The 16,960-nt window shown below is 40.1% G+C and overlaps 1 protein-coding gene across 17 annotated transcripts in view; it reads left to right on the top strand.

Annotated features, from left to right (window-relative positions):
- LOC116044472 (dedicator of cytokinesis protein 9-like) overlaps positions 1-16,960 on the top strand; it is a 55,212-nt gene that overhangs the window by 12,531 nt on the left and 25,721 nt on the right. For 12 of the 17 annotated variants that reach the window (XM_031291683.2, XM_031291682.2, XM_031291687.2 and 9 more), the window contains exons 2-9: positions 5,658-5,774; positions 11,211-11,300; positions 12,828-12,910; positions 13,804-13,873; positions 14,554-14,649; positions 15,453-15,587; positions 15,787-15,961; positions 16,312-16,367. In XM_031291683.2, the coding sequence (XP_031147543.1) occupies positions 5,658-5,774; positions 11,211-11,300; positions 12,828-12,910; positions 13,804-13,873; positions 14,554-14,649; positions 15,453-15,587; positions 15,787-15,961; positions 16,312-16,367 (822 nt within the window). Of the gene's footprint in view, positions 1-2,589; positions 2,890-5,657; positions 5,775-10,958; positions 11,109-11,210; positions 11,301-12,827; positions 12,911-13,803; positions 13,874-14,553; positions 14,650-15,452; positions 15,588-15,786; positions 15,962-16,311; positions 16,368-16,960 lie in introns of those variants that run through there. The other 5 variants (XM_031291686.2, XM_031291681.2, XM_031291680.2 and 2 more) reach the window with 3 other exon arrangements.

The following is a 16,960-nucleotide window of genomic DNA, read 5'->3' as shown; positions in this document are numbered from 1 at the left end:
TAACTGATCAATCTTATTTACATTGTTTTTTTAATTGAATGGCTTGGTGGGCTCTTGAGCTACACACTTATCTTACGATTTGTGTTAGTTGTTACTATTGCTGTGGCAGCGGCAGCTATCCACACTTGTTTTCGTTACGGTAACGGTACTGTACGGCTACTCTTTTCATGATGGTTATTTCTGGTTTTTCCATCTCACCTCACCCCATGGGTGCCCCGTTGGTAAAGTTGAACCACCTTATTTTTCAGCATGTGTGCAGTTTCCTGTGTTTTTAAAAGAAGTTATTTCTCTGAATGGCTTATTTCAGCAAGTCCCTTTGAAGCAAGTACAGTTAAAACAAGTTATGCAAATTATGCACAGTGCCTCACACATCAGAGAACCCTGCCTTTCAAAAAGTGAAACTCACACACATGCACACACACACACACACCCTTACCCGCCTTTGTGCTACATTTTGTTAGGAGCGATGGTGCTGAAACTGCACCAGAGAGACGACGGCCTTTGAAGTCATCCTGACCTGTGGCATGTCATCGCCTCTCTCTGACATCCCACCTCTCCCCCTCTCATTCTGCATGCCAAAGAGTCAGAAAGATGCAGTGGCTTGTATACAGCAGTGTAGTTTGGGAGTTGTGTGTAACGCAGCATAAGAGAGAAAAAAAACCTCAGGATTTGCATACATTTACCCACAGTAATTCCTCATTGAAAACTTTAAATGTCATCATTCTGAAACACTCTCTCCGATAGAAAACAGCTGAGCCGAGGCGCCTCCGTCACTCAAAGATTAAAGGAGAGTGATTCTCCTCGGAGAGAACGCTGACTGGATGGAGAAACAAGGGGCAACTCAAACTGTTCCTGGAGCAGCAGGGGAGTGTTTGTGTTGCATCTGAGAGCCGGATAAGGGGGAAGAGTGTTTTAACAGACCCTGCTGTGAGTGCCCGCTGCAGCGGATACGGCGTAGCAACAGTTCAAAGCAGAGCTGTATATCAATGGCAAGTAGAACTTTATCAACACAGATTGAGTGTCTAAATGCGGCTTGGGATAGTTATTTTTAGTAATTTCAACAGTAAAGCAGTACCATCCATCTGACGATCAAAACTGATGTTAGAGAATAACCTAGCTACCATAAGTTACCAACAGTACACTATGTAAGAGAGTACATGTATTACTTATTCCAGTGTAATTACACAATATTCACCACAATAGCTACTAGTTTGTTTACATTTGGAATTCGTGGCTCAGATCTGAAGTTGGAAGCCTCTGGATAAAGCTGAATATGTCTGGGTAACATATTAGCCAGTTGGTACCATTTGACGGTTGTAGTAAAGTAGTAAACATTTTCTTCAGTGATAATAGATATAGCCTGATCAACGCAGGATTTTTTTCAGGGACGATACCGATATTGATATTTGGGAGTTTAAAACATCTGATAATGATACATTGGCCAAGGTTCATTTTATTTATATAACCCATAACATAAATTCAAAATGTTGATATGGTTACCTTAAATTAGATTTTTTGATTGTGACTAAGAAATCTGCTGGGGACTAGGACAGTTTATAGTTGAAAAAATGAACTTCACTACTATCTGATAGACAAACTATAGAAAGGTGACACTATTTTAAAACATAATTTTGGCATTTCTTTACTTCAAATTTCTTGTAATTTCTTGGCCGTCACCAATATTTTGTACTGGCCGATTTATTGGAGTTTATGAGTTAATTCCCCTACACAAAGAGTACATCAATACTGATACTCTACTACTGTAAATGACGCAATACGTACTGTACATCCATGGCAGAGATCACAAGCAATCTCATACCCAGAATGCAACACTCTTAAAGGGGAACTCCCTAGTTTTTTCACATGAAAATGTGTTTATACTTTGCATATGTGAATTTTTTTTAGTTTGTCCAGAGGGAGCTGTATCAAATGTGATAACTGTCCCCAAGTGATGTCACTTGAGTCAGTGTTGTTCGGTTCTGAAGACTACAAGTTTGAAAATGAACTGGGAGTGTGAAGTTAGAAAGAAATGAGCTCACCAGACCTCTGTAGCTCCTCATCTCTGCTTGAGGCTGGAGGCTCCAGGCTACATTGTCCAATGGTATAAGAGTGCTATGCTAAATCTGTGGAGTGCTCTTTTAAAGCAACAGGCCATTGGGGCTCTTCCTGACAGCTAAGTAATGAGTAATGGCATGTTGGTTGCCATTTTATTATTGAGTATTACTATTTCTTATCTTCTATTGTACCTACTGGTAGGTAGTGGTACCCAGTAAGTATTTCATTGATACCTAAATGTACAAAATACTTACACTGTAATTTTTTTTCTTCATTCATCTCCTCTTTTCTTTTACCTTTTCTGACGCTTTGTATTTTAAACACAAACACACACACACACTAGGCAGGTGGAGCAGGCACATAACAACATGATCTATGGGCCTCTTCTAAGTTTTTAATGCGGGAGTGGTCCATTTCTTCTTCCCTCCTTCTCACACAATTCACATACTGTACATACAAACACACTCATATTCACACACACACTCTCACAGCTGCACAGCTGTGAGGGTGGGAGGGGCCCTATATCCTTCTGATGAGAGACAGAGCGGGAGAGAGGGAGAGGGAGGCTGGGTTATTGTGACTGAGTACAGAGGGAATCTCACTGGACGTCAGCAAAGCTCTCCCAACGTTCACACACTGTGGGCAACTTTGTGCCATGGCAGTGCGTGTGCAGTGAGTCTCACACCTGTTTACAGGCAGGCAGGATTGACCACCATGCAGGGCCGGGCTGGCAAAGCCCCCAAAAGGGAGATGGTGATAGAATCTCCACAGCAGTACAAGAGCCTGGCTGAGATTGAGGCAGAGGTGGAGACTGGTGGGTCACAGGTGGCAGCGGTAAGTGTGTGCTGGGCCATCTTTTACATAGAAGTCAAGCTCATTTTTATAGAATCCTCTCTAGTTCTGGTAGTTGTAAATGGAACCAATGTGATCTGATTGTTTTAACAAGTTTTCTATCTCTTAGATTCCATTTTTTTTTAAAGGGTTAGACGGAAATGGGAAATAGCACCATCAGGGTACACCTCTCTAGGGGGTTGAATGTTGATCTTTTTTTAGGAAATGGAGCACTTGTGGCTCTCTCTGTTCATTAACTGTTTCTGTGCGCCAGAGTCAGGCAGATTGACAAATTGGCTGCAAAGTTGGTGCAATGATAAAGGTAAAGAACACTGTAAAAAACAAAATATACTGTATTTTCTTCTCTTTTTATATTTTATTTTACTTTTTGTACATGTAGATATTTTGTTGTAATTGGACTGGTGTTTGGATACCTAAGAATTTGCCACTTTACTACTATTTTCTAAATGCAAAGTTTGTCATTTTATTGCAAAACTTTACTAAATTTTGATTATTTTTTCATCGGTAATTGAAGATTATAAATTTTTGTTCACTTGTTAGGTAAGAGTATTATTAAACGGACAGTACACACATCATGCTCATCTACCTCATGTCTATTTCAATCCTATAATTACAATATTGTTATTAATATATTACCATTGCACTGATCTGCCTTGCACTGTACTCATATTTAAATCCTAAAATCTCAGTCTATTGACCGATATTGCACTATTCCTTCCCTCTCTTTTGTATATTTTTTGTAAAATTGTAAATTCTATTGTATTGTTATACTGTACACTATTTTCTTTATATTCTTACCATCAACTCTGTTTTTTATTCTCAATATGTTAAGTGTTGTACTTTGAGAGCAAAGATTACCGGAGTCAAATTCCTTGTTTGTCTACGCAAACCTGGCCAATAAAGCTGATTCTGATTCTGGTATTTGAGCTTATGGAGCATAATAACAACTCTTTATCAGCCTTTAAGTTAAACTTGATCTCACAACTGTGTCTCTAATGTATTCATGTGAGATAATTACTGGCAGGTCACAGTTCACAGCTGTTTGTTGTTATCTTCTGTCTGAATGGCTATTATCCAGATGGAACTCAGGACCGATGATTTTCGGCTTATCAGATGATCTTTTACATCCAAAGGGCTCAGAGATATGGAGGGATATTTTTATTACATCATCAGGAGGATTGGTTGGACAAATCAAAATGTAAATCTATGGTCCATTTGTTATGTGTTCATTGGACCCAGACCAAGAGGCTAATCCAAATGATATTGATCACAGCCTCGCCTTGCGGCCACTTTCCAACCAGGGGAAGTTTAGAAACGCATAGAACAGTGCTAACTTTTGTTCATATTTTGTCTAGAAGCTGATTTTTCTGTTTATTTGTCAGTAAAGGGAACTTTGCACTTGAGATGTAACTGATGCATATTAACTTCCTGTAATGTGATCAGTCAGTAAACTGCAATCAGTACAGTAATTTTTGAGATTCTAGGGTTGGTTGGTCAGTCAACTACTTTGGTCCACTGATAATATAAAATATTCTAAAAACTGTTGGATGGATTGCCATTAAATGTGGTACAAACATGTCTCCTCAGGATGAATCGTAATAACTTTGGTTATCCCTTCCCTTTTTATCCATCATCGGGTCAAAATGCTAAACTGTCCATTACCTTGGTTTAAGACCAACTACCTGCAAAACTAATGACATTCCCATCAGCCTCAGCTTGACTTTGTGTTTAGGGCTATTTAGTAAATGTAAACATTGCTTAAACTAACTAAGATGGTAAACTTTACACCTGCTAAACTTTAGCATGTTAGCATTGTCATTGTGGGCATGTTAGCATAGTGACGTTAGCATTTGGCTTAAAGTACAAAGTACAAACTGCAGCCTCACAGAGCAGTATCAGTATACTCATTTCCATTCATAAATCTGGCCTTTAAATAATGGAAGGAAGGAAATAATTAACATTTCTGAGTTAATCTTTTGTCTCTTTTTGTCTCACAACTTCATGCACAGTGTCCTGATTTTAATATGCAGGCACAGCCACACGTGTGTGTCGTATGCAAGGTTCTAATATCAGTCAGGCTGGTTGAGAGAAGAAATGCTGGAGGAATCCCTTGGGATTTTTTCTGTGGATTGTTAAAGCCGACGTCTGCAGCGCCGGGGGAGTTTAATCTCTGCTAGATCATGAACTATGCTACACTATTTTACCTACTGCCAAGCACCAATGCTTACAAAGCCATCTCTGTTATAATGTAGCATAAGGATTTACTGAATAATCCTGTTTGGACTGTACATAGGAGGTATATTCCTGAAAATTCTCAGCAGAGTGATTAGTAGAGTTGCAATGACCACTATTTACTTCTCTGGTTCAGGTTTTGAATGTGAGCTCATGACACAGTGACTGGTACAATGGCACACACACACAGACTCTCGCTCATCCATACATTCCTCGCTTCTCGCATCTAGCATGTCCTCTTCTGTTAACCCACATTCATCTCTGTCTCTGTGTCAATTCCTGCTGCTGTATCTGTCTGTACTCGGTGAAAAGACAATAGCAACTTGTTGTCCAGTGTGAATACCCCAGATTTGTAACTCATCCCATACACTGATACCCTTATTAATTGTACAATTATTGGTCAACAAATGATGAACATTTACTAAAAGACCACACATATTTATGGAGAACAAAACAGGTAGTCTATTTTGCAACCTGTTGCCACTTGCTGATCCACTGCTGTAATCTACTTTTTTTAGATAAAGCCGAAGATCATAGAGCCTCTGGACTATGAGAATGTGCTTCTACAGAGGAAGACCCAGATCATCAGTGATGTTCTGCGGGACATGCTGCAGTTCCCCACGGACGACTTCCAAGTAAGATGTGGAGAGAGTTATTTTTTGAGGCCTAAAGGTACACTTTTCCCCTCTTATAGGTCAAACTCAGTTTCAGAGCAATGTATCTGGTATTAATTAAAGGCTGCCCACGATAGTGCAGAAGTTTGAAACCACAATTTACCTGTAGACAAATATGCCACTCACAATAATACTCTTTGTTGTTTTCTAAGAGCTTGCCATCCACGCTAAAATGGTAATTTCAACAAAACAAATCAACACCGGTTCTCAGTTTTAAAGGGGACATATTATGCCCATTTTCTGGTTCATACTTGTATTTTGGGTTTCTGGAAATGGTTAAATAAAGCTGTGCTTAGGAATACAGCTGCACTGTGTATGTATTTTTAGATTTATGATTTTAATTAGTCAAACACTTGATAAAGGACTGCAGCATCAGAATGGTCCATGAAGAGATCCATGAAGCAAGAGTTGAGGAGGAAACAGTCCTTTTTGCAATAGTCTCACCTCCATTTTGTGTTACCAGGGGAGACAAATAAATATGATGAGAGGACAAGGGTCATATGACTGACAGAGGTAGCCAAAGGCCCCAGATGGAAGCTGCTCAGTGTGGCTATGGATGTATATGGGAGACTGTAGTTGGGTGAACCAGGATGTTGCAGAGTTAGGGAGGTTGGCCCAGTTAGGTCAACTGATTTACACATCGCTGAAGTCTTTAATGGCTATGTTTTTTTATATCTTGATGTTTAAATTCATCTTCACTTTTTTTAGGAAATCAGTTCCTACAACAGCTGGTTACGATGATATGAGAAAATGATATTACTTGGTAAACCCGTGTGTTGAATCTGCTATAAATTTGACTTCTATATGCACTGCATGTAATTGTGGGCTCACGCTCTTATAAACATTTACACGCTACATAGATCTGCTGCTTGTGTTCAAAGAAGCTCACAGACTGTGTCAACATTACATCACCGCAGGGCTGAGATGGATCTCAGCGGGGTCCACTCCCAGTTTGAGAGAGAAAAAGAAAACAGAGACAGACTCATGCTGAAATGTTTGTCATTCCTCATGTCTCCTAAAAATGTGCTAGTAATCAGACTTTAAAGGATAAGTCTGGTCATTTTAATATTTTTGTCATTGTCAACAAATCCCATGTGCAGAGCCGAGCCAATGTATGTATCCTCATAACAAGAATTTCTTATTCATCTGTGACATAGAGCTCCATTGTTGTCAAAAAATATTAAAAACATCAATGAGCCACACTGTTGCACTGGGTGACATGTTCCTTGATTACCATGAACACAGACACTGTAGTTTATTTTGACTCAATCCCACATACACCTTCCTGCTGCCCCAAATACTCACTAATACCCACCAAATGTGGATTAATCCACTGCTGAAAAAAGTCCCCAACAATTCAATTCAATTTCATTTTATTTATAGTGCCAAATCATAACAGAAGTTATCTCCGGACACTTAACAGATAGAGTAGGTCTAGACCACACTATAATTTAAGGAGACCCAACATTTCCCCACAAGAGCAAGAATTTGGTGCGACGGTAGTGAGGAAAACCTTCCTTTTAACAGGCAGACCCTGGCTCTTGGTGGGCGGCCATCTGCCTCGGCAAATACACTATTTCCTCCTGTTTGAGTAACGTTAGCTAAAAACTAAAGTGGCCAGCTGTTTTATGAGATTACTAAGCCTTTTATAAAGATTAAACTATGTATTTGTGACCACTTTTCTAAGATCCTCCCTTTCTCTGTCAAATTTGTCATACAATACATACAATAGTCAAATTAAGGCATCAAAACAAGAGAATAGAATCCATACACTTGTGGAGTTTAGAACATTAACAGAATATGTATTGGGAAATCTTCAACATACGGTCTGCTTCTAGACTATTTCACAATCAGTAGATGATAAGTGGTTTTCAAGGCTGCAGAGCACAGCCATTGCTAACTGCCCTGTGTGTGTGTGTGTGTGTGTGTGTGTGTGTGTGTGTGTGTGTGTGTGTGTGTGTGTGTATGTGTATGTGTATGTGTATGTGTATGTGTATGTGTGTGTGTGTGTGTGTGTGTGTGTGTATGGTCCGACCCAGTCCGTCCATCTGTCTAACCTGCCATATGTTTTACATCACTGGGCTTAGAGAGGAGAAGGTGGGAGCTAGCCAGACATATGGGTCTAGCATGTACACGTGCTGCACATACACACACACACACACACATATGGATACACAGTTGCATACAATAACTGGGTGGGCAAGAGAGTGCCTCGATGTGGAAGGAGGTAAAGTGTTGAGTTATAGATCAACCAGACCGTCCTCCCCCAAAAAACAGCCGCATATGTCGTCTGTACAAACAGCTTATTACGACCTGTATTGTTTATTGTTGGGCGGTGGTGGACTTTTATCCAGGAGACCCCCGTTTGTGTCCTGCGTGGAACGAAAAGCCAGCATTGATTTATCTTAACTTGCGTACGTAGGTTAATTTACGTAATGTACTTAATTAACGTCACATACTCAACATACTTAACTTTGCGAATGTAGCTTAAGTTACAAAACAAACATTATTTTACATAATTTATTTTATTATTTTGGAACATTTTTATTTTAACCCAAACCATGATCTTTTCCCAAACCTAACCAAGTACTTTTGTTGCCTAAACCTAACCAAACTGCGACCATTTATATTATATTATTATATTTCCAGTACTCTCCAATTGTCATATACACTATGTCATTTTGGAAGTCATTGGCAAACAACCTATTTGGTCATGTGCATTCATGTAGAACAGGAGAGATCCTTGGATGGATATTGGACAGAATGTGGTCAATATTTTAAGATTTTAATTCATAACGGAGTATAGTGGTCAAGTAAGAATGACATTTCTCTTTTGCAGAGTCTTCCAAGGTTTGATCCTGCACATATATACAGATAAAACACACTACAGTCACTTCCATCTTTCAAACTAGAAAGAGGTCCTCAGAACACTCACTCCCACCCCCCCAACCACTTTGCCCAGATATCCATGCTAGAGAATTTAATTCCTGCCTGGCATCAGCCTATCTGCCCTGCAGGCTGCACTGCCTGTGGGAACACGCTCCTTTGGCCTAGTGGAAGCCATCAAAGCCCAGCTTTAATGACTGTGAAAGGAATGCTGTTAATTGGCAGCCAGCAGTTCTTGCTAACAGTTGATTGACAGAGGTGTCCTTTGGTCAAAGTCTCCTGTGAGTGACTGGTCAAACAGGCAGGCTGTGTATGTGTTAAATCGTTTGTTTTCAGTGAATCGGAAAAGTTAGTGCACCGACTGAGAAACCGGCTCTGAAGCATATGCGAGTACAACTGTAGTGTCTATGATGTGTCATACTAATAAGAAATAAGAAAGCAAATAAAAGCATTTTCTGAATTTCCTTAACAAGGTCAATTTTTTCGCTTTTATACAACAAAACCTAAAAAGTCTGTCTTATTTGATGTATTTTAGCTTTTCTAGGCAAACCCCTGCATTGCCAGCCTGAATGACCAATATTTTCCTCACTGCAGATGTTTTAACATAACTGGACTGAATAAACTGAGCTCAGTTTGGGCTACTGACAAGTAGCTATTGCAAGAGTGAACTGGAGAAATGAGGGCAGACACTCAATAACTGTATATGCTTGCCAGTGTAAGAATAGGAGTTTTATGACAAAACTAGGTCATTGTGCCACTGTTTCCTACTCATCTTTGCGGGTTGAGTAGAAAAGCAGAACACTAAGTGGGAGCAAGGCCCGAGGCGCCTTTTGCTCCTCAGCTATGGATCCTCGCTCTCCTCTCTGTGGCTGTATCTGTCTAGCAGGATGAAGAATTAGGACTGGAATAATAAAGGCTGCAGAACATTCTTTGCAGTACTGTTTTTTCTCTCTCTTTTTTTCTTATAGCGACTCAAAAGAACAAAAGCACCATCTCCTTTCATCTTTTTAACTTTGTTTGAAAGAATAGCTCATGATTGATGATCAATACTATGATTAGACAAGATTTATTACCCTTAAATCTGAAAACGAGTGGAAAACGTCAGTCGCAAAACCTGCATGCTTAGCTTAGATAGCTAACTTCCTAGCTTCATAGTTATGAGACGGATAGGAGAGTGGTACAGATATGAGAGTGGTAATGATACAGATATAATGATTTTCTCGGCAAGAAAGCAAAGAGGCGGATTTCCCAACGGTTTCTCTAAATGTGACCATCTGATATGATTTGATTATCTGGATGAATGAGAAGGAATCAGAGAGGCAGAGTGTGGAGGGGGGCGTGGTTTGCAATCAGCTGCAGTGGAGACAGGTGTGGGGTAGCTCATTAGAGCAGTGCCAGGTGTGTTAACTGACACAGCTGATTCTTGTTGGTCTAATTACACTTTCCCTTCATATGCAGTAGTGTGCTGGACCTTCAGATGACTTTTGCAAAACAATTAAAAAAGTTGCAATGGGTTAAAATAATAACTGACAGTTAACACCAGTATGAGGTAGTAATGCAACATATGGGATGCCCACTGCCAAAACCCTTAAGAAGAAGAATAATAAGAAGACATTCAGATGACTGCCACACACCATGGACAGAAGGAAGGTGCTGCGCTGTGAGATATTGTTTAGTGGAACTGCGTTAAAAACTTTGAGCAACTGGACTGTGCGCGCGAGAGAAGCAGTGCAACCAGAGACATACAGACAGAAAGTGTGTGAATGTATTAGGGCTGGGACGATGTGGGATGATATGATTCTTTAACCATACGTGGGTGCTGATTTGATTTGTATTGTGATTTTCATTTATTGCGATTCAATTGAATTAAACAAAAACAAAAGTTGAATAATACATTTCTAGAGACAATATATCATGAGACATTTTTAAAAACTAATTGTTTTCCAAAAAATGTCATTTGTAAAGAAATGCATAACTCTTTAGTTATTCTGCATTTTCTGCTTTCGCTCTGTTTTGCTGGAAACTGAAATGATGTAGTCGCCGTCGGCGGCACCCTATAAACTATAAATATTAAGGTGAATCTTTAGGTGAATCATTGCTAAAAAAGATATAATAAAAAATATAGATTCTAGGGAAGAGAATCAATTTAAAAAATGTCCGCATAACAAATGACGATACATACGACAGTTGTAAAATGACTACTGTTGTAAATCGTCTGTGCTGACTGGTTTGTGCTGAGGGTGTCCCACGGTGGCAGCGAGACCTGCTACAATCTCTGACCTTCCTTTTTGAAGGAAAGCACAAAAAGAAGTGCCATATGGGGATCAATATAATTTCATATAATCATGAGGAGCAGTAAAACCAACACCAAACATACACCCAAAGCAGGAAAACCACCAGGTTTACCATGTGAGTGAATTTTCCCTGTTGTATAAAAACACCAGCAGGATGGATCTGCTGTGCCAGTCTCTTCTATCAGTTTTCATGCCTGCTTTCCCTTTCTCTCCTCAGATCTCCTGCCTGAGGCGCCAGGGCAGGACTCTGTTCTCCACCGTGCCAGAGACTGCAGAGAAAGAAGCTCAGTCGTTGTTTGTCCAAGAGGTAAAACTAATACATACCTGGACGTAAGCCTTCTTTGTTCATTCTTTATCCCTTGGTCTTGGCCAAAGCCTCAACCTCTCTGCCCTAACCGAAGCCCTAGTCTATCCTTTTGTTTGGAGCACAGCCATGTTTTCTCTCATTTCTCCCAAACACAGGTGCTTCGCCTCTGTCTAGATAATGCAACTGGCTCTCATGCCCTGAAGACCCATCAGAAACTGGAGCTCTTCAGACACGTATCCAGCCAACCGTTCATTCTGAATAGTGTATGGATGAAGCAGAGCTGATTAGATTTCAGAGGATGCTAGTGTAAAAGAAAAGTGTTTGTTGACCGCTCCCATGATTTACAGACGAGGGAAAACTGATATGGTGCACGTCAAAAATGTTGCCGTTAGCCTTTAAATGAACTTCCATTTGTGTTCTCCGCCCTCACATGTTTCCTGACAGTGCAGAGGATCGGCTACAGATGGGGTCCACAGTTCAGTGGTAGTTCACGTCGTGCCGTTTCAGAGGAGCTGTGTGCTGGGAGAGTTAGGGTGCGGCCTGATAGAGCCTGATAGGGCATAGTCCCCCATGGCTGCAGCCAGAAATGACATCAACTACATCTGGAGTAGCTGTGAGACCTTATACAGATGTGCTGTTTCCTGAATTGATTTTTCTTCTTTTTGGTGACCCCTTGCCTCCAATCAACGTGTATTTTAGGAATTCGCAGAACTGATAAACAGATATTGGAATATCTCAAATCAAGTGATACCACTGGTGCTTGTTTTTGTTTTATTTTTTATTTTTTTAAGATTATTTTTTGGGCATTTTAGGCCTTTATTTTTATAGGACAGATGAAATAATGAACGGGGAGAGAGAGGGGGAATGACATGCAGCAAAGGGCCGCAGGGCTGCGACCGTGTGCGCTCTACCAACTACCAGCTACCCGGGCGCCCGTTTTTGTTGTAGTTGTGTCAAATATTAAGGTTGCCTCTCTCCTCTCTATAGGAAGAAATTAATTGACTAACATAATCCCTTAAAAGATTTTGACTAGCAAACTTTCAGGGAACTTTATTAGCTTGAACAGACGATGACGAAAACAATCAATAGACAACTGCATTGGTCTGAAATGAATAATTATACAGAAAAGCCCCATCTGGATGGGATTGATTTCTGTGGAGGAGATGAGGTATTTTCAATATTACCTTCGTTCAGTAATTTTAATCCAGTCTGGAGCACATATGTCTGTGATTTTCCACCTGCTACCCCAGTAATATTTACAACCCTATGTGCACTGAGCTTCAGTTGGATGTGATGTATTTTAGTGGTTTTACCATAGTTGCATCTGCTAAAGCTCCTTCAAGTCTTAAAGTCTGCCTTAAATGCAACATTCCAAGTTGATTCTTACTCAAATGTTTTTGGATAGAAATCCAAGGTTGTTTTAGAAACCAGAGTCTGTCCGTGTCTGGACCATGTATGTAAGTACTCGTCTTAATTTGCTCTTGTTGAAATGACCCCTCACCCCCTCTTCACTTTCTGTCTCTGCAGTGTATCAAAACCTACAAGTCTGACTGGCATGTGGTCAATTACAAGTATGAGGAGTATTCGGGAGACTTCCGCCAGCTCCCAAAGTGAGTGTGTGTGCTTCAGCTATGCTAACAGGTGCTGTGAGGTCAGCTACTAGTCTGTTTTGTCCATTGCATAGCACACAATGCTGCAAAAGCCCTCCAAGGGGTATTGTAAATCTTATTTTGTTCACTGACACTGCCTTTGTTTAAAGCCCAGTGAATGTTTTAGCCAGAACTCTAGAAAGACGGAAGTCTGTGTAACGGAAGCTCCAAGCTCTTCCACAACAACAATAGAAGGCTTCCTATGTTTTTCTACCAAGGATAAGCAGAGCTATTCTGGGACTGCTGTTGATTGATATCACTAGAACTTAAGGGAAATCCCACAATCCTTACAGTATGTGTCCTTGGTTGAGCCACTTTCCTAAAGGACTGGAATGTGCTTTACAGATGTTGTGTGTCATGTTTAAAACCTTGTAGAGTAAAACCTAGACAAGCCGTGGCCTTGACAAAACATTTTATGCTAGTAGTTGTAAAGGTCAAAGGGCAAACTGTCCGCCTGGGGTTTGAGCTGCACTTAGAAAAGCAGCTGCAGTATTTGGGCTACATCCTGTAAAGCTAGAAGCATTTTCCCCAAACCCCCATGATTGTTTCCCAAAATTAACTATAATATAACATTAATATAATATTTCCTTTATTTGCCAATTACATTTACACGTACCAGGAATGGACCCTCTGCATTTAACCCATCCTAATTAATAGGAGCAGTTGGCAGCCATAGTCCGAAGCCCGTGGACCAAATCCATTTATAATGCCTGTACCTATGTCAAAGGCAATGGCAGGTGTGTGTGTGTGTGTGTCCGCAGTACATGTAAGTCCTTGGGTGATATGTTCTTTTAAGTAAACTGAAGTTGAACTAAGTGAGCAAGGTCTACATTATCTTTTTCCTGTACTTTCAGTAAGGTGTTGAGACCTGAGAAACTGGCAGCTCACCTGTTTGAGGTGGATGAAGATGTAGAAAAAGATGAGGTGAGTCCACCAATCCCAAATCTTTTTCTCCTCTTTATTTAGGGAACACGTCTGTCCCATAGTCTTCTCACAATTCACTTCTGAAATAAGTTTAACCTTTCTCTAGGCCTCAACAAACCCTGTTTAAACAGAAACTTGATTACAAGGGAATGCAATAGAGCACAAACTATTGAATTTATTGCACAACATTGTATTCATTTATTTAATTTCACTCCTTTTATAACAAGGCAACCTTTGGATCTTTTGTTTAATGTTCTAGGCTTTCGCCGTTTCCCAGAATAGCAGACATCTTCATGACATTAGTAGCATTTTAAGGGCATATCTCCTCCTAATAATTACCTCACCTCAAGCATTGATTTAACGAAACACCAGTGACCTTTAATGGACACACTGTCACAGCTGAAATCCCCTGAGATTAGAAAAGTGCAGTGTTGATCTAAATGTTGCTTTTAATGAAGAGCATTCTTCTGAACAGACCGTCAATGTGGGCAGTCAGCAGATTTTCAACCTTACAGTGTGCAATTAAATTTATGTGAGCATGTATGTGTTTTATCCATTAATGGAGGAGAGGGAGACACATACAGACATATATGTACTGTATGTAATTCTCATCTGTGTTTAGTTTAATTTAAGTGTAAAATACACATGCTAATGTGTGTTCTTTGCACCTCCTCTTGCAGGACACAGCCTCCCTCGGATCTCAGAAGGGAGGAGTGTCTAAACATGGCTGGCTGTACAAAGGCAACATGAACAGTGCGATCAGTGTTACTATGCGGGTGGGTACGGTAACAGCTTTAACCACTAAAGGCGACACAGCCTTTCACAGCCCCTTCTAACAGTGTTAGTAGTGACTTTAGCAATGTTGATATTGATGTAAATACACATTTTTTTAGGCAATGTGGTTAAAGCGTCACTCCACTGATTGTACACATGAAGTAACTCAGCACAAGGAGTACTACTAAGCTTGTGAAAAACAGTTGGATGTTTTCTGTAGCTCTGGAGGAGCGTAAAAGATGAAATAAATAAAATGCATTAACTTGACATAATTATTGCCTCGAGAGCTCACACAGCTCTGCGATGTGTACACCAAGGAGAATGTATTCCTGCTCCTCTTGATCATCCAATCTATCTACAGTGTCCTCTTAATATATAAATATTTTTTTTAACGAAAGACTGCCTTTCCCATTGTGTAATACTTGGTCTGCTTAGTCTTTTTTTCTCAGTCAGTCTTTTGGCATGCAGAAAACTAAGATCTATCATTCGTTTGCTTTTGATTAAATTGGTCTGGTCGTTCTGGATACAAAAAAATAGTAAGCGTGTTGACAATATTTGCAAAAGTGTTTTCTCTGTCATAACTTTCAGTGTTAGGTTAATACAAACCTTGGACTTTCTCCTCTCCATTTGTCTTTTTCTCTCTGCACATGTGGAAATCAAATTACCCATTGCTTACGGTAGCCCATTACTTGTCGTACTTTATCATTTTACCCTTGAGCTTTCCCATGGCCCATCTCCACCCTTGGGGTATTTTTAAAGAAAAAGGCCATTTGGGATGTTAACGTTCTCCAATTTCATCCTCTAGTCCTTCAAGAGGAGGTACTTCCATCTGGCCCAGCTGGGAGATGGATCCTACAACCTCAACTTCTACAAGGACGAGAACACCTCCAAGGAACCCAAAGGAACCATCTTCCTTGACTCATGCATGGGGGTTGTTCAGGTAAACAATCGTATGCACTGGGGCTTTTAAAACCACTGCCCCCAAAATATGAATTTAGAAAAAGTGTGCATTCTTTAAGCCTCTTGTAGAAAAGGGACCTCTAGAGGCCTGGGATGATGATGATAATAATAATAATAATAATAATAATAATAATAAAATGGACGGTATGAAATTAATGTTAGCATTTGTGTTCTTTCAGAACAGCAAAGTGCGTCGGTTTGCCTTTGAGCTGAAGATGCAGGATAAGAGCACGTTCCTGTTGGCTGCAGAAAGCGAAGCAGAGATGGAGGAGTGGATCGGCACCCTCAACAAGATTCTCCACAGCAGCTTTGAACAGGCCATGCAGGAGAAGAGGAACGGAGACCTGCATGACGGTGTGTTTTTGTGCACTTTATTTTATTGCTTTGACATCTTGTCTGTTTTATCAGCTTAATTATTACTGCATGTACTTATTTGACTGCCTTACAGGGTTTGTGTCTGCATTTGTTTGTCTCCATATCTCTTGATGCTTGCTGCACTTGGCTTCTTTAATTCGCCTGTAGCTGATGGAATAATGACTATAGAATAATAATCTCCAGGATGTTTCCTTATGATAAACAACTTTATTATAAATATTGTTTTCTTATGTAATATTTCCCCCCTCAGAGAGGCAGAGACCAACACATCATTATGATTTTTATATAATTGCATCAGCTAACAGAGTTAACATTGATCTCTCCAACAGATGAGGAGCATGGAAAAACAGACCTCTCCTCTGGAAGTTTTCAAGACAGCTTTCAGGTAGCCTATTTTTTTTTACATGTTAAAACAATGCTCACCACCTCTGTTTAACCATACAACAAGCCACACCATATGGATTAGTCCACATACTGTAGACTGAACTGCTACGAATGTCTGAAGGTGCCACAATGATCCTCACTTGGAAGCAGTCTGAACTGTAACAGCTTTGCTTTTGAGTGGAATTGCTAAACAGCTGTATTTACTGCAACCAGGTTTCCTGTTGGTGCTAGCCAAGCAAACATCTGGTAAAGTGTGTATGGCCTCCTTATGCAGAGGCCAGATGATGCCAACACTGGTGCTAAACAGGAGTGGAACGTGGCAGTCTGAAAACAAACTTTTAAAGGCATTGTCTGATTTGCTGTATTTACAAAGTCAACCTATAGAGAAGCAAGTTTTTTTTTTTTTTTTTTTTTAATAATCAAAAATGGATCAAATGACTCAAGTATCCTGTGAAAGAGGTTGCTTGAAGTGACAGACCTACAGATAATTATCACCCAATTCCTCTCAGCTCTACTGGGTGTTTTAGCGCCTTTCAGCTCATTGTTTTGATTTTCCATCCCACAACTTAAATGTATTCGTTGACTCTCACAGCT

This window comes from Sander lucioperca, chromosome 24, assembly GCF_008315115.2.
Source record: "Sander lucioperca isolate FBNREF2018 chromosome 24, SLUC_FBN_1.2, whole genome shotgun sequence".
NCBI classification, from domain to species: domain Eukaryota; kingdom Metazoa; phylum Chordata; class Actinopteri; order Perciformes; family Percidae; genus Sander; species Sander lucioperca.
The sequence above is the reverse complement of the archived record's forward strand: the minus strand, read 5'-3'. Positions and strand labels throughout refer to the sequence as shown.